Here is a 27,601-nt window from a genome sequence, read left to right on the forward strand (position 1 = left end):
TTAGGAAAATGAATAAGGGAAACCTATAGCCATATATTGATACTCTACCACATTTTAAAGGTTTTTCTAGAACAAAGGAACAGTTCATTCACTTGGATTTGCAAATGCATTTCTTTTCAAGTAAATATTCAAATTTACTCTTTGTACAACCCTCTGGAGAAATCTGACAGCTTTTAAGATCATCATATTGTAACAAATAATTGCAATAAAAACTAATAGTGAGAAAAAATAGTGAGAAAATTAACTGGGTAAAAAACTTCAGCTTTAAAGATAGTAAACCTACTTACAAAAACAACTCCTTTTGATGAGGATCTTCCAAATTGAATTGATTTTTTCTTATAAGTTCAAAAAATTCTCCTCGCCTCCTACAACATTTAAAAAAAAATTGTTAGTTATAATGAGTACCCAGGGTCTTATCCCTTTGGTCCACAAAGACTCATGGACTAAATTTTGGTGAAAAAAAACCTCTGATTTTTTTTCCCATCTTAGAGCCCACTATAAAATCATCATTTACAAATCTTTAATACCTCACTTTCCCCCTTCTATCATTTGCTTTCGATAAAACATTAAACCTCACCTAATTTTTAACTATAGATCACAAATTATGGTAATTTCAATTCTTGAATATTTGTTATTTTAAGAAAAATGAAACAAAATGAGTTAAAAATTTGATGCTGAGAATGATTTCAGGTATTTTAAGTGCATGGCATAATAAGATCTATAGGTTTCAGTTTATCATTTATTTCATGGTAGGGGATAAAAATATATAAAGTTGTGAAGTGCTTCTGAAGTAAACAAAGACTAGGTAAAGTTTAAAATAAAATAATATTTGTTATTATTCAGTGAATATAATAATATTCGGTGTACAGTGAATACCTCTTTATGTGCCCAGTATTGTTAAGCATTTTGAGAAGGCATAAGACAAAAATTTTTCTTTTCGCAGTGTTTAATATCTACCTGGAGACACAAGACTCAAGAAAAACTTACGTAATAAAACTGATAGTATATGATTATAAAAAATGAAAAGTATGTTTCATAAGGGTTCAAAGGAGAGACCCATGTGGCCTGTAAAGCTTAGAAAGGCATTGTGGTTACAGGTATTTTTCAAATTCTTGGTAATTTGATAATCCTTATTCTGCAATTATTTTTAATAAACTGAAGTTTACTATTAATATATATTATTTTGTCTTAACCTCAAAATGCTCTAAAAACCAATTAAGTAGGCACATGCAGTTACTTCTAGATGTATAACAGTAGATATCTGGCAGATGTTTTTGTGTTTGTTCTATGTGTTTTTACTTCTAAGAGTAACTAGAACCATGAATGTGAATTCCTTACAGAGGGAGAGAGACTAATGTTACAAGGAAATCCTGAGTGTGATTCCCTGACTCCCCTCATTCCCACACATGCATCAAAGATCTCAGCTAGGAGTTGGAAACTTATGATTGCTCAAATGCAGGAAAGTATTTTCTAGCTTTTAGAAAGGCAGTTTAATCATGAAAATGCATAATCACAGAGACAACTCTAATGTATACTCTTATTTTAGAATCAACAACTTCAAAGTTCTACATAAATATTCTTCTTCTGCCAAAATCAAATAAAAAGAAACAAGAGTTACTTGCTTGGCAGTAACTCCTTTTCCTGCCCAACTAAGCTTGAATGACGGTATAAAGGAGTCATGAAATGGTCAGAAGTTGTGGGGAGCAAGGGAAAGGAGGAAAAGCAAATGATCTATATAATCTTTGGACAACATGGCTTGGAATGACTGACCTTGAGATGGGTATTAGATTTGTATATAGTTTCAGAGACACAGTGGTAGATAAACATCAGAAATAATAGGTATTCTTAATTTTCAGCAGTATAAGCCAAAGGAGTAGACTTTTCTGGCTACCCTTTCAGAAACTGCTCCGTATTCTGATAAGCAGTTTTGCCAGGACATTTCTGCTTTGAAATTTCTCAATATGGATGTCAAAAGTTTGAAACAATGAAAAGACTTCAAATACCTATTTCTCAGGTTATTTCTTAAAACTTACTTAATGTACAGTGCTAGGTCTGTAGCTAAAATAGCTTGCTTGATTATTTTCAACGTGGTCTTATATTCTTCAATGGAGAGGCCACTGAGAATCTGATTGCCCTTTATAAAAAAAGAAAACCAATATTAGCATCTTGGAGAAGCTGCTGACAAGAACAAAATCTAGAAATATATTCATATATCTTAAACACATGCCCAGTATTCTAATGAATGTGGAGGACACACTTAAATACCATGAAATAAAGTTTCCCCTCTATGCTCCCACCCAACCCCTCTGTCATACATGTAAACCGCTTCATAATGCTTCATCTGCCTACATATGCATGTTTTTCCAACTCTTATACTCCTTAAGCCTTAGTCCAGACTTAAAATCTAATAGCTATCCTTTTCCGTAGGGCAGACTAATCGCTATAATTTAACAGCATGGAAAACTTTGAAAAAAAAGCCATATTAATGGATATGAAGAAAGAAGTGGTAAAATTTTTAAACTTCTCTATGGCATTTTAAATAAATCCAGTAACATTTCTGGTGCAAATTTATATAATTTTAACTTGGTCAGTTATGATAACAGTGCATATTCCTTAGGAACATCTTAATATAGATGGGTAAAGGGCATGAGCCAAAGGGTGCTTACTGGTCAGTGGTGAAAGAAAGCGTGGGTTGAAACATCTATAAGGAATATTTAAAAGGTAGCTAGCTAATCCATGTGCAAATCATTCAAAGTTTTCACTATGTAACCATTTTTTATTTCTTATCTGTAATTTAAAGCATAGTGGTTCTCTAATCTTGAACTAAGTAAAATACACAGACCATGCACTCAGAATACAATCAAAACAACATCTGTAAGTTGAGTCAGATGTGCTTCCTATATCTTAGGGCCAAGAAAAAACCCAGACGCTTAGGAATGAGATCTGAAGGCAAGCGATTTGTTATGAAGACAGGAGAACTTCTGGGTATGTTAGGCTGGGGCCAAAACACATTGATTAAAGGATAACTAGATGCTGAAATTGTGGCATGGATCTAATTAATGACAATAATCTATAATTACAACCATAAACATTATTTTTAAATACTAAATCATTTTAGATTCTAGGCTAAACAGAAAACTATTCAGAAAATACCTTCTGATACTTACTTTAAGATAAAACAATTTCAAGTGGAAGATGAAATGTCTTTTGGTGCTATATTTTTATTTTTTACTCTCAAAAGCTGAGGATATAATTTCTTGTGTAATTATGCTTACAAAGATAGAATATATAGATAGGTCTTATAATTTGAGCCAGCCATATAGATAATCAGATTTCTTATATATTAAGTAACAACATATTACATAATAAGTTATATAGTAACAGGTCAGTTGATAGGAATACTGTAAAATATGCTTTTAAAAAAGTTAGCATATTTTCTTTCTTTGGAGCTAAATTTGTAATGGGATACTGAAATTAAAGTTTTAATGGAAACACACAGATAGCAAAAGTACAGATGTTCCTACTATAACATGACATATACATTCCTGAGAAATTTCAGTTCTGAAAAACCGTACACTAAAAATAACATGGATTATGTGAAAAAATGGTATTGGGAAAGACCACTCAAAACCTATGCAACTTTGTAACCAGAGCACAAACTAAACCAAGAATTGGTTCCTCTGGAAGTAACTTGGACAGGCCAGTCTGGCAGGTCTGGAGGCTGCTTCTGAGGACATTAAAGATGGACAAAAACAATCAAGTAGAAATGCTGGTTTGAGGGGCCCTGCAATAATGCATATAGAATTGATTGTTGAGACAGTAACTCTGCCATTAAGGTGGGCACTGAAAGAAGAGCAAGCTACCAAGAGGCTACAGCAGTCCAAAGCGAGGGAGAGAGCCTCAGGTGCAAGTGCTCATTTTTAATATTCCTAAGATAGAATGGAAAGGGCTGTATATGCACGAGCCAAAGGGAGGGCTTTTTCCTTTATTGCTGAAGGTCAGAATTCAACTTCTATAATTCTGGCACCTCTTACCCCAGAGAAGTCGTGTATGAAATGATAGAACGTCTATAGTATACTGATACCATTCTTCTACCTCCCAATCACACATGATATAATTCACATTAAACAGTCACATGTTGTAGAAAAACAATCTGTACTAGACCATATACAGATTTTATAAGGAGGTTGCCAAAACAGGCTATATAACTCTTAATTCCTCCCCGACACTGAGGTGTTGAGGGAGGCGTGAGAGTGAGTTCCTGTCTACCTCAGGTAAGAGAGAGGAGCGTGGAGTTCCTGTGTATGTCTCCTATCATTTAGTGGGTGGAGGTGGGGCTAGAGTAGACTTGTGTCTGACTCTTGTCTGGAAAGTCTAAAAGGCAAGGCACTCATATCAGTACCAGTCTGTTAAGAATGTTTTGATGTTTCTTACCTATTCTCCCTTCCCATTCTCCAAGTATGAAGAGGTAAGAAACCACATGGAGGTTGGGGAGAGAGGAAGGAGTTAGAAGAAACACAAGGTAGGGAATGGGAGAAGCCTACCAGTGCAGTAACAGAAAACCTGAAACTTTAAATCATGTTCAAAATTTGGACTGCTACCCAGGAGTACACATTTTTGTTTCTGAGTTGAGAACTCTATACTATATGTTGGAACCTAAAGTAACTAGAGGGCTTTTACTTATAAAATAGTGACCAGAAAAGTGATGGGAATCCCTGAATTTTTTTCCAGGGCTCAGGAAAGAATTAGCCCCACTGAGGAAACTTAGCAATATGGTGGTAAAATTGCTTTAAGATTATATGTCATGCATTGTGTATGTTCAATGTAATAGTTAAAACTTTCATTTTTTCTTATTATTAAGGTAATACATACACACAGCCGACAATGTAAATAATGAACAACCATCCCCCTCCAAACAAAGATTAGCAATTTCATTACACCAGCACAGCCATTGTTAATATCCTGGTGCATATTATGTTAATCTTGTTTTCCTTAACATAAGTATGTTTAGCATAGCATAGCATATGCTTTCTTATGTTGATAAATATTCATTTCACCAAGTAGTTAAATAGCTTTATTCTTTAATAAAATCTTCTCTTAATGACTGGAAGTTTCAATAAAAAGAAGAAAAGGTATTGCTTTGTGAAAGCAAATGCTTGAGCTATAGAAACCACTTCATTCGATTAAACAAAAAAAGCAGAATTAACTGAGAGCCACAAAATACACATTTTGTTTGTTTCTAATTTGGAATAGCCACGTAGAGTAGAATAACCAAATTTCCCTTATTGGGCAACATGTAGACAGTTCTGGTTGTCTAGAGAAGTGAGGCTGTGAGGATCTCAAATGTTTTGGCTTCGCCTTCCTTACCCAAAAAGGAATAAAGTATGTGCAAGAATTTATGATGCTGGGAATAAATCCAAGAACTAAAAATAAAACTGAATTTATAAAGCTCTCTTTTAAAATTCCACAACAATAAATTAGGTACTTACTGGACTATTAAGAATCATCAGGCACTGGTCAAAATGATGGTGTTCCATGATTGAATGGCAGTAAAGCTGGGCAAGTGGATGTTCACTTCTGAAAGTATTTTGTTGAAGAAAGGAAAAAAGATCAGTTTCCTTAATATGCCAGTTTATCAGTACATTTTTATTACTGTTTAACTACAAAAGAGGCTACTTCACAAAATTAATCAACTAACAATTTTCTCTCCTTTTACTGAGAAAAGTGTGAGATAATCTCTGGGAAACAAATACAAAGAGTCAAATTGTTTTCAAATACCAATGTGACCATTGCCAGAGTAAAGTATGAACAATTTCATTGGTTTTAATACTGATTAAAATAGAAGTAAGGAGTAAAGACAAAAAAATTAATACCTCCAAACATGGAAAAAAACCCTCTGAAATAGTTGTACCAATTATATTTTTCAATTTCAAAACTGCAATTGATATAAAATCTGAAACAAATTCATGTTAGCTTTTCCTCTGAAATAATGCTCAGGCTGAAGGTCAGCTTATTCATGTGTGCCTGCAAATAAGAAAAGGACTGACTGAGATGGAATTAACTGAGGTATGATTGATGAAAGGCAAGAAAAAGAGGGATAGTCAGTGTACATGCTCCCTTGGAAGGAAGGAAGGAAGGAGACGGCTGAGTTGGAAAGTTCCCCATGTGGGATCCAGGTCATTTTAGTGCAGAATATCCTGCTAGTTCTGCTAATTGAACTTGGTGAAGCAGTAGAGACCCTTTGGCTGAGTGAAGAGAAAGGAAAGGATATTATACTCAGTTCATTATATCTCTGAGACAGTCACAAATAAAGCTTTAAAGCACGACAAGCACAATCCTCCACCTCATGTTTCACATGACCCTTCACACGTGAATATTAAGCATAGTTTTCACTATTTCTTCATAAGAAAAAGATGAAGTTTCTGAAAGCCTCTGTTCATAAAATTTATAGGAAAGGGGTTTGTGAATTGTAAAGCTCCATATACAAGTGTTGGATAATACAACTGATTTGTTATTTCTTCCTATTACTATCTGAATGATTATTTTACTTTGCATTTAATTTGTTGAAGATAGAGAAGCTACCTAAGACTGAAGAAATGTAATGTGGGGGAAAAAATGGGTAAAGTGAGAGAAATCTGAGGGACAAAGAAAATAGTAAAGTGAAAATAAAGGTAATAGGACAGATAATCTCATCTATTCTTATTGTTTAAAGTGTTGTCTATATTTACTGTTGTCCTAACCTTTCCCAAATTAATTCTTGCCCTTCTTGTCTTCTTCGCTCCTTCCATATTTAGTGAGTTGGACTATGGATCAGGTACTGTGCTCAGCATCAGAAAATGGGATGACAATGAACAGAGTAACACGACTGTATTTCTGAAAAAGGATGAACTTACTGGAAACAGGATTGCGTATGTATTGAGACTATGGGAGTTAGTTAGGAGACTACTGGGAAACTTCTAGTAATCTAAGTCAGAGAGAGCCTGGATTAGAGTGGTAGCAGCCCAAAGGAAGAGAAGCAGACATCTGAGAGCTGTTTAAGAGTAGATCAGATAGGAACTGGTAATGACTCCTGACTAGGAGTGGGATGAGGGAGATGAGGGGATGAGGGAGATAAAGGGAAAAAGTATGAATGTTAAACTTTCTGCCTTGGGATGCTGACCTCATTTACTGACACAGGAAAAGGGAGAAGATGATTAAAGATGGGGGATGAAGCAGGGGAACCTGACTAGCTGAATGTTGGATCTGTTCATTTTAAGGTGCCTGAAATATACCCAAATGGATATAAATGTCAACTCAGTTCTGGGCTGGAGATATAGATTTGGAATGCACCAACAATGCAGATGGTAATCCTGGCATGCGAGTAGGTGAGATCATCCAGGGAGATGGCCTATAATGAGAGCCTATAACATGTCAGGTAGTTTGCTTTAATTTTTTTTAGTTTATTATATTTAATTTTTACAATAACCCTGTGCAGGGCATGCCCATTTACGACATCAAAACCCTCAATCCCACCTCTTACTCATCCACTGATGTAGTGTCCAGTTTCATGCACGCTTTAACAGACTTCATGCAAGTACCAATTAGAAGGTGTTTTGTCCCAGCCTATCTTTAACACCTCTCACTTCTGCCTTAGAGCTTTCTGACCCCACAACTGGTGCCCAGAGGAATGTTCTCTGCACTCATACTTGTTCAACCTGAAAGTGTCAAAGAGTGAAGGCCTGTGGACCACCTTGGACCAGGGGGGTACAAAGACCTACGGACAACTGCCTTTGTCTTGCCAGTCAACAGTTCTGGGTCTTATTTCATAAGACTCCTCAAAAGTGCCTGGGAAGACTAAGCACCAGTATGGGTGGACATCTGGATAACTCATCCCTCTACTGCCTTTCCTTTCTTCCCTGCTTCCTTCCCAGTTCTGCATTCCTGCTCCCTGGGGTCATATTCACAAATAACCTACATGCACACTAACTTTCATCTCAGGTTGTGTCTCCAGGGTAACCTCAGCTGAGACCTCTCTAAAGTTGCCATCTTTTTGCTTTCTAGACAATCAAAGGCTCAGTGAAAAATAATGTGCTCAAGGTTGATATAAATGGTAGAGCTGGCATTCAGGTATATCCTCTTCAACCCATCACACTGTCTTAGGATACCAAAGTACTTTAAAGGCACACAGTATCCACTCATTGACCCACTTAGGGGCTGGACTACGAAATGCAATTAGGTGGTTATTTAACACAAACAAGTTAGAACTTCAAACACACATTACATTTTTAGACGATGCAGAAGGGACTGTTTCACATTAGAGAAAATTCTTGGCTTGAGATAGATGAATGCAAACTGTGTTTGCCTTTACTTACATTCTAAAAATACAGATTTATGAATCCATAACAGAGTGACAAATGACTTGAATTTCCTGTATATAAAAACATTCATGGAAACCAGTGTATTCTCTATCTGTTGTATTTTCCTCTTTCAAACACAAGGCTATATGTGGCTTCTTTATTTAAGGTTGCATCAGAAGGACCCATTTAAACCACTACTGCTACAGAATTTTGTTCTCACACTGCTGTCAGTGAGCACTAATGGACCAGCATACTCACTTTGCATTTTCCTCTGTTCTGCACAGTTGTTGGTCCATCTCTGACAGTAGTATTAGGATGTCCAATGCAGAAATCAGACCAATATTTTAAAAATAGAAATAGATTTCTTAGAAATCTATAGAAAATGAAAGCCCCATGGGGGTGGGAAACTATATTGCCACCCCAGTCTTCCTATGTCACCAAGAACAAACAACATCCTTGGTTCTGCTTCTTAGCCATATATATTACTCTGGGTTCAATTCTCTAACAACCTCTTTGTAACCTTCAATCCCATTTAGTTCTTTACTTCATCATTTCTCTTCAAATCATCACTATGGCTTTCTTCTCCCAGTCAACCTTTTTTTTTTTTGCCTTCTCATTGTCTATAATCATATTCAATGACATAAATATTCATAATGATGATTCATTTCACCTTTTGACCTCAGAATTCTCTGACCTCCTTGACACTACTGATTATCTCTTTGCACATAATGATGGACAGGGCTCCGCTTCTTTGTTCCACAGCTACTAGGTTCTACTGGGCACAGTATTTTTGCCACTCCCTTTATTCACCACAGGACAAAGCAAGATCTTGAACTCCTATCTGTTGCTAAGAACATTCCCCTGTGAAAATAGCTAAAACCTGTAGAGCATTTAACATGTGCCAGGAAATGTTCTAAGCACTTTACATCTATTTATACCCCTTTAATCCTTATGAAAATCCCAGAAGATAGGTATTTTCATTATTCCATTATACAAAGAAGGAAACAGGGACATAGAGAAGTTTAATGACTTGCACAAGGTCACAGAGTAAGAGGAGAGAGAAGCCAAGATTTGAAGCTAGGCATCTGGCTCAAGTTGGCTCTTAACTACCATAACCATCACAGCCACTGCATGGTGGTATAAGGACTAAATGAACTAATATATAAAAAGTGCAAAAACGTTTCAAATGGCATAAGGCCTATATAAAGTTTTAGCTTCTATTATTAGTATTTACTACTGACATAGGACTAATTGAATTGAACTTTCACTTTATTCATAGTCAGATCTCCAGGCTCTCAAGATCTCCAACCTGACCAGAGATCATCTCATTCATGGGTAAAATGGACTTTACCCAGTTTGAACTTCACACATGATTTTGTGCTGTGTGTAGTGCCCTTTTAAGTCTCTCAGATCCTGCTGACCCTCTATTCCCACTGTGCCAGACCATGACTTCAGCTCACTTCTGTCCTCTATTAGAGCAGAGAAGACAGTCATGGGATAGAACAAGTTCTCCCGGGACAAATATACAGTGTGATTGTGGCTACCAGGAGATTTTTTTCCCCCTGATTGTATTGCATCTCTAACCTTGAAAGAAACACATTCGTTTGATCATGTTACCACTTCTAACTACCACCCTATTTCTTATCTTCTACTGGACTTATTGCCAAAACTCCCATAACCTCCATTCTTGCCAACCCTCTCTCTCAATGCACACATATACATATTTCCCAGCTCTTTCATTTTCATCAATGGCACCATCACTGTTCCAGTTTCTTGGACCAGAAGTCATATCTCCTTCCTTCATGCTTATATATAACTAGCTGCTCATTATTAAATTAAACAATTTTTTTCTCCTTCAGTCTCTTCCTCTCTCTAGCCAGTATGTGATTTTTCAGCTTATACTTGACTTGCTGTAACAGCTTTCTAGTTGAGCTCTGTGGTTCTAATTTCTACCCATTCACCTTGTAGCTTACATTCAGACTTCCTTCCTAAAACTGTGCATTTATTACACACTGCAGTGGCTCCTTTTTCCCACCCATATCAAATCTATAATGCACTGGTTAGTTTTATAACCCTGCATCAAAAAGTTTCCATTTGTTCATTCTCTTCTTTTTCATTCCTAATCAGTGTGAACCTTCTAACTCTAGTCAAGCTAGCCATCACCACTATTCCAAGAACATGCTTACCTCATGGTGCTCCTGAAATATATTTATCCTTTCTCCTTTCTAAATCCTACCCACATTTTAAGACCAAGTTTAAGTCTCATTTCCTCCATTAACAATGGAGATGTACTACATCTGTCTTGACCAGTTTTCTCTGCTGAACACTTACAGTCCATGCACTAAATAACTCAGGACTAGATACTTTATTGTAGTGATCACTATTACTTCATGAGACTATGACAATTCTTAATGGCAAGAATCACATTTTATACTTCTATCACTTTCTTTCTACCTTGCAAAGGGCAAAAGCCCTAGTATGATAATTATTCATTATCTATCTGCCTAGAATATAACATAATTTCACTGCATTATTTATCAACACCAAACTTGAATCTAACCAAATAAATGCATCTACAACAGTCTTCTTATACTGAATGCAGACTTAATGCAGGTAATCTCTCTACATAACCAAATGCTACAATTGTGTTTTCTCTAGTGGTTGTCTGCACTTTAGCTATTTTGTTCCTATTACTGCCTATTTTTAAAATAAGAATTCAGTATCTATCTGAGATCATTCTTTTTTTTTTTGAGATGGAGTCTCGCTCTGCTGCCCAGGCTGGCGTCAGTGGCGAGATCACAGCTCACTGCAACCTCTGCCTCCTGGGTTCAAGTGATTCTCCTGCCTCAGCCTTCCAAGTAGCTGGGACTACAGGCACCCGCCACCACACCCGGCTAATGTTTTTTGTATTTTTAGTAGAGATGGGGTTTCACCATATTGGCCAGCCTGGTCTCGAACTCCTGACCTCGTGATCCACCTGTCTTGGCCTCCCAAAGTGCTGGGATTACAGGCGTGAGCCACCGCGCCCAGCCCTCATTCTCTTCTTGATTCACCCAAGTGGGAGAAGTAAGCATGAGCAGTGAACTCTTCCCTCATATATGCCACTGGCATACCTGTAGAACTCCTCTACGATGGTAGTTTCCTAATCAAAGAAGGCATCAAATAATCAAATGATGACTCAAGGGGCAACTTTCTATTGGAGAAATATCTTCTTTCAAGGTAATTTCAGGGTAATTTTCTGAAAAGATGTTCAAGAATGAATGAGGAAAATCTCAGTTTCTAATTTTGCTACCACATGACCATTTTTTCTCTTTTTGATAAATTACTTTCATCTCTGTGCATTGTTTTATTTTTTGATTTTCTCTAAATATTAGTTTGAATATCTGATGAGGGCTGGACACAGTATACCTTTTTAGAAGATAGTACTTTACATGGGAATATTTATGGTACTCATAGTTTCCTGGGTCCCCTGGCTAAGAAAATTCTACTTTAAGTATCACTCATTTACCAACAAGGAAAGAAAAAAAAGAAAAATCCCTGGAAAATTCTTGGTTTCCTCTACTGAAACCACAGGGATGTAGGAAGAAATAAAAATCTTTGAAACTGCTTTAACTTTTTTTTTTTTTTTTAAAGTTGAAGTCTGCTTTGTGGTGTGTGTGTGAAAGCAAGATTCTGCAGTCAATGACTTTTTCCCAGGATGTTTTCTTTTTCTTTTTCTTTTTTTTTTTTTTTTTTTTTTTTTTGGAGAAGATGACGTTTCTCCAGATGTTTTCGGGGTAATTATTTTTAAATAAACAAAGGAAAAAATAGTTGAGTGTTTTTTTTTCACTCTAAAGCAGGGCAATATAGCATCTTAGAGCAATCCATACACTAATAATCCACATCCTAATAATATTATGTTCAGTGTAGCACATGCTTATTCTGATCTTTAGGTTGTGCTGACTGTGGAGAGGCGTACTATGTGGCTTGACTCTGTACTATACATCTTTTCATATCAGTGTCCCCTTTCATAATTATTCTGTGTCTGTGTGAGGCTCAGGATTGCAATCACATGACAAAGCACAGGGGACAAAGGACATGTCACCCAGTTAGTTCTCCAAAACATGAGATTTTTTCAAGAGGAAACAGCCAGACTCTGATACTCAGGCAAGAGCTTGCTATCTTTTCCCATCAAAGGTCAGCAGAGGACATGGTTGTTACATCACTACAATTCTTTCTACATGAAGTTTTCCATTTATTTAGATAAGAAGAATGTGATTAGAGAGCTTTCTGAAATTCCCTCTAGATATCAGACATCTGGAATTTCCTTGAGAGATCTGCCCATTAGTTGAATCACTTGTGTACTTAAAAAATGCTCAGTAGTAAGAGATCTTGAACTTAAAATGTAGACCTTTCAACTAAATTCCTGTAAGAAAATAAAAATATCACAGTGGCTCAAACATTTGATGAAAAGTGATGTCACCTTTATCCTCTCATTTGTCATCTCAAATGCCACTTAAGTATGGCTCTTAAAGGAGCCTGACACTTGTCCTAACGGATAGTGTCTCACTCTCAAACTCAGTCAATGAGCAGACATCTGATGACAGTACATCTCTAGCATCTGCTTCTAATATTTAAGACTTTAATAGGTACCAAGCATTCTGCTTGGTATTGATGTGCATTATCTTTTACAACTATTATCTCCATTTTACAGATCAGGACATAACGGTATAGAGAAATTAGACAGAGGCCCAGTTTTCCAACAGAGGAGTGCTATGTAGCTTCCACTAAGACCAAAAGCCTCCTTCTACTGAGCACTTAATAAGTATGTAGGGCCGAGCTAAGCACTTTTCAAATATTATCTTTTCTACTGTAGGGTAAAATGTTACCTTTTCTAAACTAGTCTTAATAGTTTTCTAAGGAAGCTGTTAAGCTGGATGTATATAAACTAAAGTAAAACTCCTGGTAATTATCTAATGAAATAAGATTCTCAACATAAATATGTTTTGAACTTCAGGGCTGAAAAATTATAAACATAATACTTAACCTGCATTATTTTTTCCATTTCCTTTAAATATAACCAGAGTATGTTATGGGACCTTGACCATCAAATTTTGCTGTGGCTTTAACTTAAAAAAAGACAGCCCTACAATTAAAAGAAAACATTTTCTTGCTTTACTGGGAAAGTCTTACCGCTGTATGTAAGAGTTATTCACACCACGGTGATCCAAATCGTGGCTTAGTGCAGCAATCAGCAATGCAAGTATCTCCAGGTCAGTCAGCTTCTTCTGCATGACCAAAGACATTGGAGGAAAGAGAGAACAAATATAATGTGGTGAAGGACATTATATTACCTCTTTTCAGTAATCTTTTTTTTCCCCTCAGTGCTTTACATACATACTTCTCTATAGTCACAAAGGACTAACCCTAGAATCCTATTCTTCAGGGAATCAGTTGTCCTTTGTCGTTCAGAATGGGATCACCACAAATGTCACTTATCAACAGGAAAAGCTGAAATGCCTCAATAAATTAATAATCTGTCCACCTATAGTAAGTATTGCTAATTCTTAATTATTATGTGAAATAATCATAATAAACTTTAAATAATTGTTTTTTTCCTCTTTTAATTCCCTGCAGATTCTGTTCACTCTCTGCTATCAGTTGCTGTGTCCTTAAGGAATGCAGACAATGTTAATTCAAGCAAAACAATAGAAAGAAAATGATTTGAAATGAAAACTTGGCTTTAAAAAGTTACATAATATACTCTCAAGCTAAATATAGGTTATTTTTTAGTATCTGCTATGAGTATTATCATTAATACTGTTCCCCTTCATTCGCAAAAAACACAAGTTAAAATTATCATCAGCTGTATTTTCCTAGAACTCTCAGTACTCTAAATAGGTTTTACAACAAACACAAAAATCATCATTTTGTTATTCCTCACAGAGAACTAGGACAGTTTTCAGTGTTGATAATCCTTATGACCTTCCCTACCCCAAAATAAGTTTACATGATTTCTTACACTGGTTGAGTATCCCTAATCTGAAATCCAAAATGCTTCCAAATCTGAAGCTCTTAGAGCACCAATAAGTCTCAAAGGAAATACTCATTGGAATATTTTGGATCTTCAGATTAGGTATATTCAACCAGTAAGTATAATGCAAATATTCCAAAGTCTGAAAAAAATCTGAAGTCCAAAACACTTCTTGTCCCATTTCGAATAAGGGATACTCAACCTACACGTGTTTGCTAAGGTAGGAAAATACTACTATTGTATTTAATTGCACCTCACTTCTTTAATAACAATCACTTCTTTTAGATTTAGCCAGTTAAAATGTGCACCCTATGAAAGTAGAGACAGAGAATAACATTTTAAGAATTTATTTACAAAAAGAAAAAAGGCAGGGAAGCTCTGAATTAAAAACAGTTATATGATGGATGCCTGGAATCACTTACCTAGAATAACTAGTCGATTCCCACTGAAGTTAGAATCTAAGGACAGAGATATGGATAAAATTTGGCCTGGAAAGGAACGAATTACTTGAATGTTTTCTGCATTGATCTTCCTTTTAAACAGTCTCTGGTCAATGTATATGAAACCAAAACCCTTTCTATGAAACAGTACTTACAAAATTTACTGAGTGCTCCAGAGAAAATGTGATAGAGACCCCTAACTTATCAATGAAGCAAGTTCAGGACTTAGGTGGTTTTTGAGGAATTCTACTATGGAGCGGGTTGAATGTGAACAAGAGAAATGTGATACTTTTTCTTACTTTTTCTTAATAAGGCAGTGTTTTCCTCAGAAGGAAATATTTATTTGCCCAAAGACTATTTACGTGCAACATGAAGTTATTTTGAAGGTTTTCTAATATGCCATATATATCATATATGGAAGAAAATTAGCAACGAAGTAGTTTTGCCAGATTAGTCCTCTTTAATTAACAAAATATAACTTATTATGTAAGTGGCAGCAAATATTATTTTAAATTATTATCTGTGCACCTTAAAGTGAAATTGAAAGAATATGCTATAAATTTTACTACTAAGCAACAAAATGTATTAGATATATGAATGGCTCTAAAAAGTACCTGAATTTTGCCTGCTTTTAGAGCAGCAAACATGCACTGAGCTGTATTAAAGGCATGTCTCCAATTATGATAGGCAACATTCTTCCGATAATTCTTCTTAACACTTAAAATCCATCTGCAAAGAACCTTTAGGGAATAAAACATAAGTAGTAACAATAATTGCCAACATCTTCACACATTTACTATGTTCCAGACACTACAAAGCATTCACATTTAGCCTGATACTCTGATTTGGATCATCTTACAGACAAGAAAACTGACACTCAGAGAGGTAACTTGCTGAAGGTCATATTGTTAGTTAGGGATGGGGCCAAAATTCTAACTTGAGCAATTTGACTTCACAGCCTACCATGTTAAGTACCGTGCTAATTAAATTGATATAAAACACAAGACATCCCTAAGAAGGGTATTTTTGGCAGGGTAGGGCACTGGGTAGGTTTTTTTTTTTTTAAATAAAAGGTCCATGTGTCCATGTGCCATCTCCATGTGTCACCAACTAGGAGAGTCCAAAGGTTCACATAGGTATGAATTCACCATTTGAGAGCCATAAAAGCGGCCACTCCCAAGTTCTTCCCATGCTCTCATGTTGTATATCCGTGAAGGTATTTAGTGCAAGGCCCTGGGGGTGGACTAGTAACAAGGTATATAGCACATGTCCGAGGACAAATTGGAGCTACAAGACAATGCCGTCATTAGCTCTTTGTCCTTTTAAATTATACTTATTCAGGTAGTTACTGCCTGGTTACAAAGAAGTAATTAAAAAAAAAATATGTGCCAAATAAAGCCCTGGGGTCCATATAAAAAACACTTTAAAAGATGGCCAGGGGCAGGATAGACTTCAGCAAGTCTCAAGAGTTGGGTTTAATTCAACTTCTAAGTGGTGTATTAAATAAAATCCCCAGAGACTCATGGGCCCTAAACATGGTCTGTGTTAGCATCAGAATCTGCCTCTCTTCAAATCTGAGTGATTTACTATACTTTTGGGGATTTGTAAAATAAATATGTGATTCTCCCTACATGTATCACTGGAGTTGCTTCAAACACAAAGAACATTGCCCTGGGAAATGGAAAAAGTACCAGGGAAAAGAATGTTGCTTTGACAATATTCAACACAATACGATTAGCTACAGAAGTAGGCCAAAAACAAGGTTTCTTCATTGTCGGTAGAAACTGCTTATAAAGAACTTGGTGGGAAATCAATGCTTCCATATCCTCCCTTTTCTTTTCAGGTCATTTTATTCCTGTTCTATTGCTCAGTTTACAGGAAATTCTGATAACAAAGAACACTAATGTCTTTGTTTCCTAACCTTTTTACCCACTGAGTTGCCATATTCCAAGCGGAGGATTTCTGTGTGCCTAAGATTGAATGTGTTCACCCCAAGCATACTGCAGCTTCTTACACCATTTTTTCATATCTGAATAGAGTCTGTCAGGAAGGTGATGGATGAATCTTACTGGGGGACTAATCTTACTGAGAGACTTTTAAGTAAGATCTATAAACTCTCTTTGATATGTTTAGAAAATATGTTGCAGAAAATTACTGGTGATTAAAGCAGCAAGAAAAAAAACAGGAAAACCCAGAAATTTAAACTTTGGATATATCTTTTTACTAATCATAAATGTACAGATATAATTAAATATATAATACCATATATTGTGAAACAATGACCAAAATGACTGTATGAAACATAATTCCTAATGGACTACTCTATTTTCCTTTTATTAAGACGGACCTAATAGAATTGGATAACCCAATGGACAAAGTAGTTAGTACCTATATTTAAGTACAGTTTTAGATTCTGTTACCAGGATGTTCTCAACAGCATACAAGAAAATTATGGTCATATCTGGTAAGTTCTCAGTGGATATGCTGGACACCATTAAAATTTGTAAGACAGTATTTTGTACAGGACTACTGAGTACTTATTTACAGTTTGGATGACTCTACAGAGCATGTTCAATACGTTGAATCAGTCTCCAACAATTATGGAAGGTTTCCTGAGTGGTGAACTCAAGATGCCACCGGAGAAAAAGAAGAAACAGAAAACAGCTTAGCTCCTGCTTCAAGAAACTCAATCAGTAGTGAAAATAACAAAATTGCATATATAAAGGAAATAAGTAAATAAACATGAAATTGAGAGCAAGTTTATACATTGCCAAATAGCAACTGAAGCAGCATGAAGTCAAGCCCAGGGTTCTCTTACAAACAGATATTCTTAAGTCAGGCTCTGAAGAAGAGAAATGTTTGTTGTGGCAGAGAGTGGAACAGACATTATTCAGGGAGGAATGAGATGTAAAAGATAAAAAGTGAAAATAAGCACAGCACATGCAGATTGGCTTGAGCAGAATGAAGAATCTGTTTCAGAGATCAGCAAGAGGCAATGGTTACAATCATTATAGGAGAATAACTAAAGATTTAGAAGCCATGCAGAGAACATGAAGATCTGTCTTTCAATATGAAATATTCTCAGTCACAACAGCTTCATGATGTTAACATCCTCTCTAGCATTAACATTTTAATTTCATCATCCTAAAATTATACTGACAATAATATCTGAAAGAAACAAAACAGAAGAGGCACTAAGGAAGGAAGGCCAGCCAGAATGATGGCAATGTTCAAGTTTGATGTTGGCCAGAATTAGAATAATAGTTATTCAACCAGAAAAGGTAGGATGATGAATCAGACATTAAGAGGAAATATTTTCCTCATGGATAAAAATCAACAACTGGTAAGAATAAAGATTTCTACAGAAACTTTGAGTGATTATCTTCATTACCTAACCCTCAAATGCTATCTAAAGGCCAAAGAGAAATAAATCAACATATGAATTTCATTTAAAAGCACAAGAATCACATTCCTCTACTCTAGCCAAGTCCTTTCAACAGAATCATTATTAGTTTCAAGAATGGGAGTACTCAGGAATGGAAAAGGATTTGAGATACTATATAGGTTTATAAAGTCCTGTAACTAGCAAGAAGCAGAAGTGAGATTCACATAGAACTTCTGGCTCCAAATGAGATCTTCATCTCATCAATAGATACGGCTTTAAAAAATGAGCCTTATGACCTACTATTGAGAAATTTGATGAGTGATGTAACCAGTCAAACTTGGCCTAAGAATGGGATAACTGACATGGACTCTACACCTGTTTGTTAAACAGAATATTATAGATAAGTACATACATACATATGCATACAAATAGATAATCACAGATGCACGTATAATTCTCGTAAGACTCCCATGGGGAGAATAATACCATTACCCCTAATAGCAGAAAAGGAAACTGAGAATATGAGTGATTAATTGCCCAACGAAAAAAGAGCTAACCAGTAGCAGAGGTATGACTCAAAAATCCATGATCTTTCTACTCTACCATGCTGTCCCAATTTCTTCATTTGTAAAATGGGGATAACAGTAACCCCAGTAACAGCCTTTCTAGAGAACTTGTTGAAATAATTAAATGGCATGATATGCCTTAACGCACTCTAACAAGAGTAAAGTATTATTAGGTAAGAGTCTATGGACAATTGTTCTTTATTTTCACCTAAGAAAGAGTAACATAAACTTTGGTTAAATTCAGCAAGAACCAGATTTGGGCCTCCAATAATACCATAAATGACAATGTATTAATCTTAGCTATATTCACTCTTAGTTTTCATTTCTGTGAAGCCTTTGAGAGCAGGGACAACTCATCGCTGAAATGTGCACCTGGCAGAGTCCTGAATTAATACAATGCTAAATAGTGGAGGCCTTCAAGATATTTAAATCTTCAGATAGGAACTCTGTACAAGGAGACTAGACATTCAACTGATCAGAAAAAGTAACTTTTAAAGGCAAGATTACTGAATTCTTTTTTTTAAATAGTCCTTTCTGCTGCTTCTTATTCTTTGGTGCTATATATTATAATACATAGCCATTATGAAACAACGGAATTCCCTAGTATCTCCAAACTGATATTAGAAGATATTTAAGTTTTTCTATTTTCTGAGAAGTGAATAAGGTAAGCAACAGAGGTTAAAATCAGTTTTCATCTTCACCCATATGGGTGACCCTGTTCCAACTAAAAGCTTGGCCTCCCATCAGGCCCCTTTATTTCCTCCTTCATTTTCAAAGGAGTTCACTCTGCTTCGGTCCTTCCCTGTACACTATTGTTATAACCATTGCAGTGAGATCATGCTACTTCTCTGCATAAAATTCCTGTGACTCACCATTGTTTTCAGGGTAAAATCCAAATTCATCTGTACGGCTTACAAGGTTCTGTATCATTTGCTTCTCACCTTCTTCCATTGCTTCTCTTGCCATTCTTACCCCTCAACAGTACTCCTGGCCCTCACCCCCAATCTCTGCTGTCATGCCTTTGAACATCCTGCTCCTATTTTTAGGAACACTCTCCCTTAGTCTTCACCCTGATACTTGATAAATGCTAGGAGCCCATTAAATGTCTTTTTGATAATGATAATTTTTCTTTAAAAGTCTCGGGTATATATTAGGTGACAGTATATTAATCACTAAAATGTAAAAATCCCTATTCCATATTTGCATTCAAAACCAATTCTCTCTCTTACATACACACACACACACACATAGACTTTTCCAAAGGATGTTGCTGCATTCCTACCTCATGTTTCATCTGGAAGTTCTGCACAAGGTTGAGGTCAGTAAACATCCGAATTGTACACAGTGCTGTTTCCAGATCAGACAGCTCAAAGTCACTGAAGCTAAAGTCAGTAATTTTAAGGGTCTGGGCAGATGGCACCACAGCAGCCTTAGGTAAGGAAAGAAGAAGAAAAAAATGCTGTTAATTAAAGCAGCAGTGATTTGCAAGGTTTTCTTGTTTTGCTGCAGAGAAATAGCATATTGTGGCTTTTTTTTTTCTTTTTAATGAAAGACACTAGAAACCTTTTTGTACAGTGGCAACTCCACTCTCTGCATTTTTAAAACTGAGCCACATAGGGGTAACTAATATGGTTCAAAGTAGGCTAAGTGGAGAAAAGGGAGTTGTCACCCTTAGACTGTACCTGGAACAGTGAGCAACACTAAGAACTCTAGTGATCTGGCTCCTTTATACCTCCCCAGTCTCATTCACTCAAAAGAAATTTATAATTTATTGAGTAAATATTCTGGAACCATCCCAGTGCTCTGGGCTGCAAATCATCTGGTAAGAAGGGTAATGATAATGTTCTAAGCATTTTATGGTTAGTTCTCAGGACAGCCTTATGAAGTGGACACTCTAGCTCCATTTTTCAAGTACAGGAACTTAAGCACAAAGAGGTTAATTTTCTTGCCAGTGGCAGCCCAGCTAGTTAAGGAATGAGGATGCCAGGCCTCCAGTCCAGGAAGACTATCCTGTGCCCAGACTAGCAGAACCTGCCTCCCACCATACTTGCCTCACACAAGCCTGATCATAAGAATCACCTGGGTGCCTGTTAAAAAACATTCATTTGGACCAAGGAGCCCTGGCTCCCTCAGACTGAGCAGAGCGCACAGGCTCCTCTCCTAGATGTTTTGCTGGGCCCTGTGGGATGGGAATTTAAAGGAACCTCCACTCCTCTGCCCTTGGACCATTTGCCCTGTCAGCACTTTGTTAACTGTTTTAGCTAGATCAGGCTATTAACTGGACCAACGGAGGCCTTTACGTGGTTTGAAGTAGAGGGAAGAAAAATTAAATTTCAGCCAGGTTCTCAAACCCCTTAAGTTTCCTATGAGTATCTGAGATAGCACTACTTTGCTTTTGGGAAGTCAAAAGGTCAAAATAATAAAATCTGATGGAGCAATCTAAAGTAGATTTCCCTACAAATCTGAAGGCACTTGCACATTCTCCTTTTTATTCTGGACTTCAGATTTCACTTACATATACCAGACTTGTTTAAACTTTCCATGAATGTCACCCTCTTCATTCAAGCTAAAAATTTTTTCCCAAGACCAAAACTGACCAGAAAATATGCATTCTGTTAAGTCAATTCCATAGGCTAATGTGTGGGCCGAAATAGGGGAAGAAAGAAGGATTTAAAATGTTTAGATAAAGGGCTTAGTTGTTTACTCCAGCCTCCAACATCAGAGATGGAGCGGTAACTCAAGTTTGGGAAGTGTGGAGGTGGGAAAAAGCCTACCTTTTAACTCAAAGCAGATAACAGCTGCTTTCCTTAAAATACAGTGCAATGGACAGGAGAACAGATGTTTTTTCCTTAGGGCATCATTATTCTTACAGCAGGAAGTTTTCTTCCTTTCCTTCCACAAAGAACATTCTAAAAGCTACAGGATAGAAGCCAGCACAGCTTGTGCCTCTTTCCATTATCTACTGTAATTCCTAATCTCTCTCTCTACTAAGAGAAAAGAATCTTTTCTTTTGCTTGTTTGGTCATACCACACTACAACTCAAACATTCTGAGCTGACCCAGTGGGGACATGCAAACATTTTCCATAAGAGCCTTGTGGTCAGTGATATACAGGTTCAGAATTCTGGGATCTATTATTAACAAGCCATGAGAAGTCAGAAATCCTTTCAAGCTCTTGTACTCTGCTTCTTTGACCATCACAAGAGAATTCAACTTTCTGTTTAACTTAGAAAGGCTTGGGATAAAGGTGATTTTAAGTAAAACATAATTACCTATTATTTTTACTTATCACGTTGTAGGATAAAATATTGTACATTTTACTAATAGCAGGAAATAAATTTACTAACAGCAAGGAATAAAGTATGTGGTATTTCTGGCATAGGATGTATATACAGTTCCAGATTTTCACAGTTTCTTGTTTTAGTGACTTTTATTCATTAGAATTAGCAAAATTAGATTTCTGAGTTTGATTTTCTTCAGGGGATTTTATTATTGCATTACGGTTTTGAAGCCTAACAGAAAGAACATATTTTACAGAGTCTGTAAAACAATAAGGTACTATAAATATAAATATGTATATGTATTTTTATGGTTGGGTAATCCAATTCAAAACCACTGGAACTGTGATACCACCTAATACCACCCAATATTGCTTATTTATATAAGCGCACAATGTCTCTGAATTCTTGGACAAAACAGTTAGTTTAGATATTAGTGTTTAATTCAAATATGGTTAAGCTCTTAAGGACTATGGTTTTAATGTCAAATTAACCAAATATGGAATGCAAAAAATAAAAATAAAAAAACAAAGCTCATTGGGTTAAAGATTCAATCTGACAAACAATTTGATGGTATATGTATTCTTCTGGGTTCTTCAATTGTATCTGCCACTCAAACTAATAAACTAGTGGGCCTCTAGTGACTCTTTAAAGGAATTATAAGTCTTTTTATGATCCTTTTCTAATACCATGGCCCTCTTTTCACCATTCTTGCAAAAATTAAAAATTAAAAAAAATTCAACTCTGGACACGAAAAGTCACTAAGAGTGGAACGAGAGTTAATCTTTGAGTGCAGGAATGTCTTGAGTTAAAGCAGTAGTCAGAGTTATAAAAATATTTTAATTTTGCAGTGACCTTAAAACTAATTGTTCTAAATACCATCTAACTGATAAGGAGCTAAATAGTAAACTGATGTCCAGCTGACAAAATGCTAGATCAGCTACCATATTTACATTTCAGCATGAGATGATGATCAGAAACAGAAACTTAAAAGCAAGGTGAAGCAAGTGATAAAAAGGAATGTCGGCTACTGGGGGTGCTAGTCCAGATGTTCCACTGACTTTGTCACCCTGAACAAGATGTTCAATCTCTCTGCCTGCTTTTTTGAACGTGTAAAAGAAAGAAGTTGGAGTAGACTATCTCTAAGGTTTAACATTCTCTGATATATTAATACATTTATCTCTGTATCCACAGGGCTCAAGCACCTCTTACTGCCTCCTCACTCTGGAACCAAATGCCTTACTGTAAGTGGCATCTAGATCTTGCCAGTGACTTTCCTGTACAGGGCCTAAACTCAATCTCTGGTTTTCTCAGCATTTAAGGTACATGGATGGGTGCACCTTGGCAGTTAAGATTATGTTGTATTTTTCATGCTCGATTCCATACACATCACTTTGGTCCTGCTTCCTCACAGGTAGGAGGAGGGATATTTCACAGCTCCTGGCTTAAATGGAGGACCCTAGCCTCTACTGGGTTAAAGTAGTGGAGGGTTAGACTCAATATGTGGTAGCCTCTCTTCTTATTGCAATAATGTTCTAAATTTTAAAAACGGACTTTTCTGAAATTGTCATTTTTTTTTTTCAGGGATAGGGGAAGTGTCTATGTATTTGCCATCTGTTTTTAAGGTTAATTAATAATCTTTCTCTCACAAGAGAGAAAAAGAAGGCTCTCTTCCAGGCCTCTTTGTTTCTTCTCTGCCTAGAATGCATATTCCCATGTTTTCACATAGCTAATTCTTTAACTTTTTTTATGTCTCAGCTGCATCAGGGAAACATTCACTAGTCCTTGTGATAGCAAGGCTCCATTAACATCTGTTTCAACCTTTTTCTAGTGAGTCTTCATCTTCCGAAGAGGCTAGACAGCTAACAAAAATACATTTCCTTGACTCTCTTGCAACTTGGGTTCCAGATAGATTTGGTTTCGGCAATGAGGCAAACTTGAGTGAGACTTGAATTTCAAACTAATGTAGTGACACATGGGAAACTCATTATTTTGGGGGGACGTAACTCTAGAGGGAATACTGCAGTCCTGCAGCTTGCAGTTCTGCTAGCAGCTTTCTGACTCTGGCCTATGTACGTAGAAGTTTCCATAGTGAGCCAGAACAGCAATTTTGTTCTAGGACTTATTCCTGGGATGACTTACCTACCCTTTCCAATGATTTGAAAGTACTTAGTTAAATTCTTTTCTGCTTAAAATAGCTACAGTAGTTCCTACTACCTGCAATTGAACCCTGTTGATGCTCTATTTTGCAACGAAAGCATGTGTAGGCAACAGACTCTCAAAAGTTTGAATATTTGACCTGATGAGTTTGAAGGCAGAGGGGATCCGTTTCCATTACAGCAGCAGTTCTCAAAGTTAAGTTCCTGGACCAGCAGCATCAGCATCTGGGAACTTGTTAAAAATGCAAATTCCTGGGTCCCAACACAGACCTACTGAATCAGAAACCCTGGGAGTGGGGCTCAGCAATCTGCGTTACAAAAACCTTCCGGGTGATTCTGATGAATGCTGAAATTTGAGAACCACTGCATTAGGGATAGGTTATTGGTAGTAAATAGTAGTTAACAGTCATTTTAAGTGAACAGTTTAGAAAAAAATGCCTTTTTGTGGACCCAGTGGTGACTGCCATATCACAGTGTGATGGGCAGAAACTGTAAGTGGGTTGGCTGCTTCTTGCTGTGTCAGAGAGATTAAAGAAAGAAAATGAAGGGCTCTGGGCTTTAAATTTTTGGCTCAAATAATGGTCTGAAAACTAGGGAAGTTTTATGGCTTTCCTAAAACAGCCTATTTCTTGTAGTACTGATGTAGCCAAAACCCAAGTGTAGTCTTATCCTACAGGTTGGTGAATTACAGTGTAGGTTGAAATCACAGACTTGCCACATCTCCTATGTGAAAGTTAAAGCACTGATTAGGAAGGAGTGGAGCACCAAGAAATGAAATTGAGACATATGAAAAGATCTGGATAATGACATGTATCTCAGACCATTCACTCTAGAATATGTTTCTATGTAATTTCACAATGTTTTATACTTTACAGTCCCACCTCTTTTTCCTAATTGTAATTATACAAATTGTATAATTATCTTATATATGACTTTTTGTTCACTGTTATATTTGGAGCACCTAATATAATGCCTGCATAGAATAGGGGTTAAATATTGAATGAATAAATAAATGGGTTTTTAAATCATCTAGTACCTAATCAGTTTCTCCATATTATGCAGAACTATTTCATATAAATTTAATTTGGCATAGAGCTATAGTACAGTATTCATATTAGTAATGAACTATACTATGGCGGAAACAACCAATATGTTGTGGTACATGCCTTTTTCTCTTAAAGTTCAATTATTCAATTTATTTTCTTTTGAAAAATTTTAATAATTGAGTTTCTTCGTTCATCTGCACAACAAATACTCCATTGCTGTAATTTTTAAAAATCAGTTACAGCTTGTCTTAATAATCATTAAGATTTGATTCTCTCACTTCCAACAACACTGAAAACCCAGGATGAGAAAGCAGTGACCAAAAAGTTTTCCAATTTTTAGCTGCTTTCGTAGGAAGTTACTGAAAATGGTGAATTCCAGATTGTTCCCCATAAGTAGAGAACTGGTTATACATTATGAATAAAAAGTTTACACTTTTTTTGTGCTTACAAAATATGACATATTTTCCCCCAGTAAGTTTTCCACCTACCTAATTCAACTTAAGCTAATTTAAACATGAGTGTATAATTTCTTTTTTTTCTTTTTTCTTGAGACAGAGTCTCACTCTGTCATCCAGACTGGAGTGCAGTGGCACAATCTTGGCTCACTGCAACCTCCACCTCCCAAATTCAAGTGATTCTCCTGCCTCAGCATCCTGAGTAGCTGCGACTACAGGTGCATGCCACCACGCTAGCTAATTTTTGTGTTTTCAGTAGAGACAGGGTTTCACCATGTTGGCCAGGCTGGTCTCACACTCCTGAGCTCAAGGATCTGTCCACCTTGGCCTCCCAAAGTGTTGGGATTACAGGTGTGAGCCACCACGCCTGGCCAAAAAAATGAGTGTATAATTTTTTGAGTGCTTATTACTGGAATCGCTAGTGCAAAAAGGCTTGGAACATCATAGGAACATAAAGATTTCAATGGTATTGCTACTAGATATTGAAAATTGATGTTCCCTCCCCCACCTATTGCCACTATGAGCAATAACTAATACTTAATGGAGCAAATGTACCAGGAACACATTTGCTCTGATTCTGTGAGGTAAATTCTTTTATTATCCTAATTTTGCAGAGAAAGAAACTGAAGCACAAATAAGTCACATATTTGCCTGAGATCACACACCTGGAATTTGAACCTAGGTATCTCTCTCTCTCTAGTACCCAATGCTCTCCATCTTGCTACAGTCACAAATATGAAAGCTGACAATGAAAATGTTATCTCAGTGTCCCTCAACATGGCTGGCTCTATCACCAGTTTGTAGGCTGTTTTGTATATTTAATCAACTCTCAAATTATTTCTAGTTTCTTAATCATTTTAAGGGAAAAGAAAGCAAAATCTTATTAAATGTATTGAAGGAGCTTGATCTGTGTTTCTTTTTCCTTCATGCTAGATTATAGGCTTTCTAAAAGTCTGGGTTTTCCAGAATCCATTCATTGATTCATTCATTGATTCAATCATTAGACAAAACACATAAACCAAGTTCATGTTAAGCAATCACTAAATGACAGCTATTATTATTATCACCAAGAACTAACAGCCTGAAGGGAAAGATAGATACATAAATGAAATACATATTTTTTAAGTGGAATAACAGAAGGAAGTATGTTAGTAGCTTGCCCAAGTGATCCCTAACAACACAATGATAGAGAATGTGAGTCCACATTTTACTTTTTTCATTAAAGAGAATCTTTCCTGAGCTTTATCAATGCCTCACTTAAGACAAATGACAGCCCTTCTTTTGTTCAACTTTTTATCATTATAATGGCCATTCACACAACAAAAGGGACATACTTGTGTCCCTTTTACACAAGTATAGAGAGTGCCTTTTTGTTTATTCAATAGAGAAGAAACTTTATAGAAAATAATACATTTATAAAATGTATGGTCTCCTTGAAGACCATAAAGCATGTGTTTGTAGAAAATAATATACTTGGGTAAAGTAAATATAATGATCATTTAAAAATTATTACGTTTCTAATTTTTAGTGGATGCCTCATGAGAAAGGTCTATATTTAGGCTACAGCAAAGTCTCTGGTAACTTCACAGAAAATAAAGACATGTGGCTACATGGCTACGCAATTTGCTCAATTGTGTAATCTTTGTACAAAAAAAGGTCATACTGCTATCAAAGGCATTCTGCTTGCCTTAGGTCTGAAGTGTGAAATCTTAAGAGCCAAAATAAAAATTACGGAAACTGGAAACAATTCCTAATAGCCAACTGCTAAGAAAAGAAAAGGCTCTTTATTCAGAAAGTTATTTATTAAAGTAGTGTGAAAAGAATGGCAGTGATGGAACTTGGTCTTTCATAAAATGTCAAATTCTTCCAATTAGCCTCAGTGTTGTATAAAGGTATTTTGTTATATTGCTCCTTGGTATTTATT

General features: G+C 36.2%; 2 protein-coding genes across 9 annotated transcripts in view; one reads left to right on the forward strand and one right to left on the reverse strand.

Moving 5' to 3' along the window:
* Positions 1-27,186, forward strand: part of LOC129533124 (kelch-like protein 2) — a 181,631-nt gene extending 154,445 nt beyond the window's left edge. For 4 of the 6 annotated variants that reach the window (XR_010133480.1, XR_010133478.1, XR_010133475.1 and 1 more), the window contains 4 exons: positions 6,795-6,908; positions 7,257-7,364; positions 13,762-13,865; positions 13,953-17,055. The gene's annotated coding sequence lies outside the window, so the exon portion shown is untranslated. Of the gene's footprint in view, positions 1-6,794; positions 6,909-7,256; positions 7,365-13,761; positions 13,866-13,952; positions 17,056-23,211 lie in introns of those variants that run through there. The other 2 variants (XR_010133471.1, XR_010133473.1) reach the window with 1 other exon arrangement.
* Positions 1-27,601, reverse strand: part of PDE5A (phosphodiesterase 5A) — a 136,273-nt gene that overhangs the window by 11,157 nt on the left and 97,515 nt on the right. For all 3 annotated transcript variants that reach the window (XM_004040328.5, XM_004040329.5, XM_031010214.3), the window contains exons 12-17: positions 20,023-20,169; positions 15,404-15,529; positions 13,509-13,603; positions 5,490-5,577; positions 2,034-2,134; positions 288-365 (exon numbers count right to left, since the gene is read on the reverse strand). In XM_004040328.5, coding sequence (XP_004040376.1) covers positions 288-365; positions 2,034-2,134; positions 5,490-5,577; positions 13,509-13,603; positions 15,404-15,529; positions 20,023-20,169 — 635 coding nt within the window. The remainder of the gene's footprint in view (positions 1-287; positions 366-2,033; positions 2,135-5,489; positions 5,578-13,508; positions 13,604-15,403; positions 15,530-20,022; positions 20,170-27,601) is intronic.

The sequence above is a fragment of the Gorilla gorilla genome, chromosome 3 (genome assembly GCF_029281585.2).
Source record: "Gorilla gorilla gorilla isolate KB3781 chromosome 3, NHGRI_mGorGor1-v2.1_pri, whole genome shotgun sequence".
NCBI lineage: Eukaryota > Metazoa > Chordata > Mammalia > Primates > Hominidae > Gorilla > Gorilla gorilla.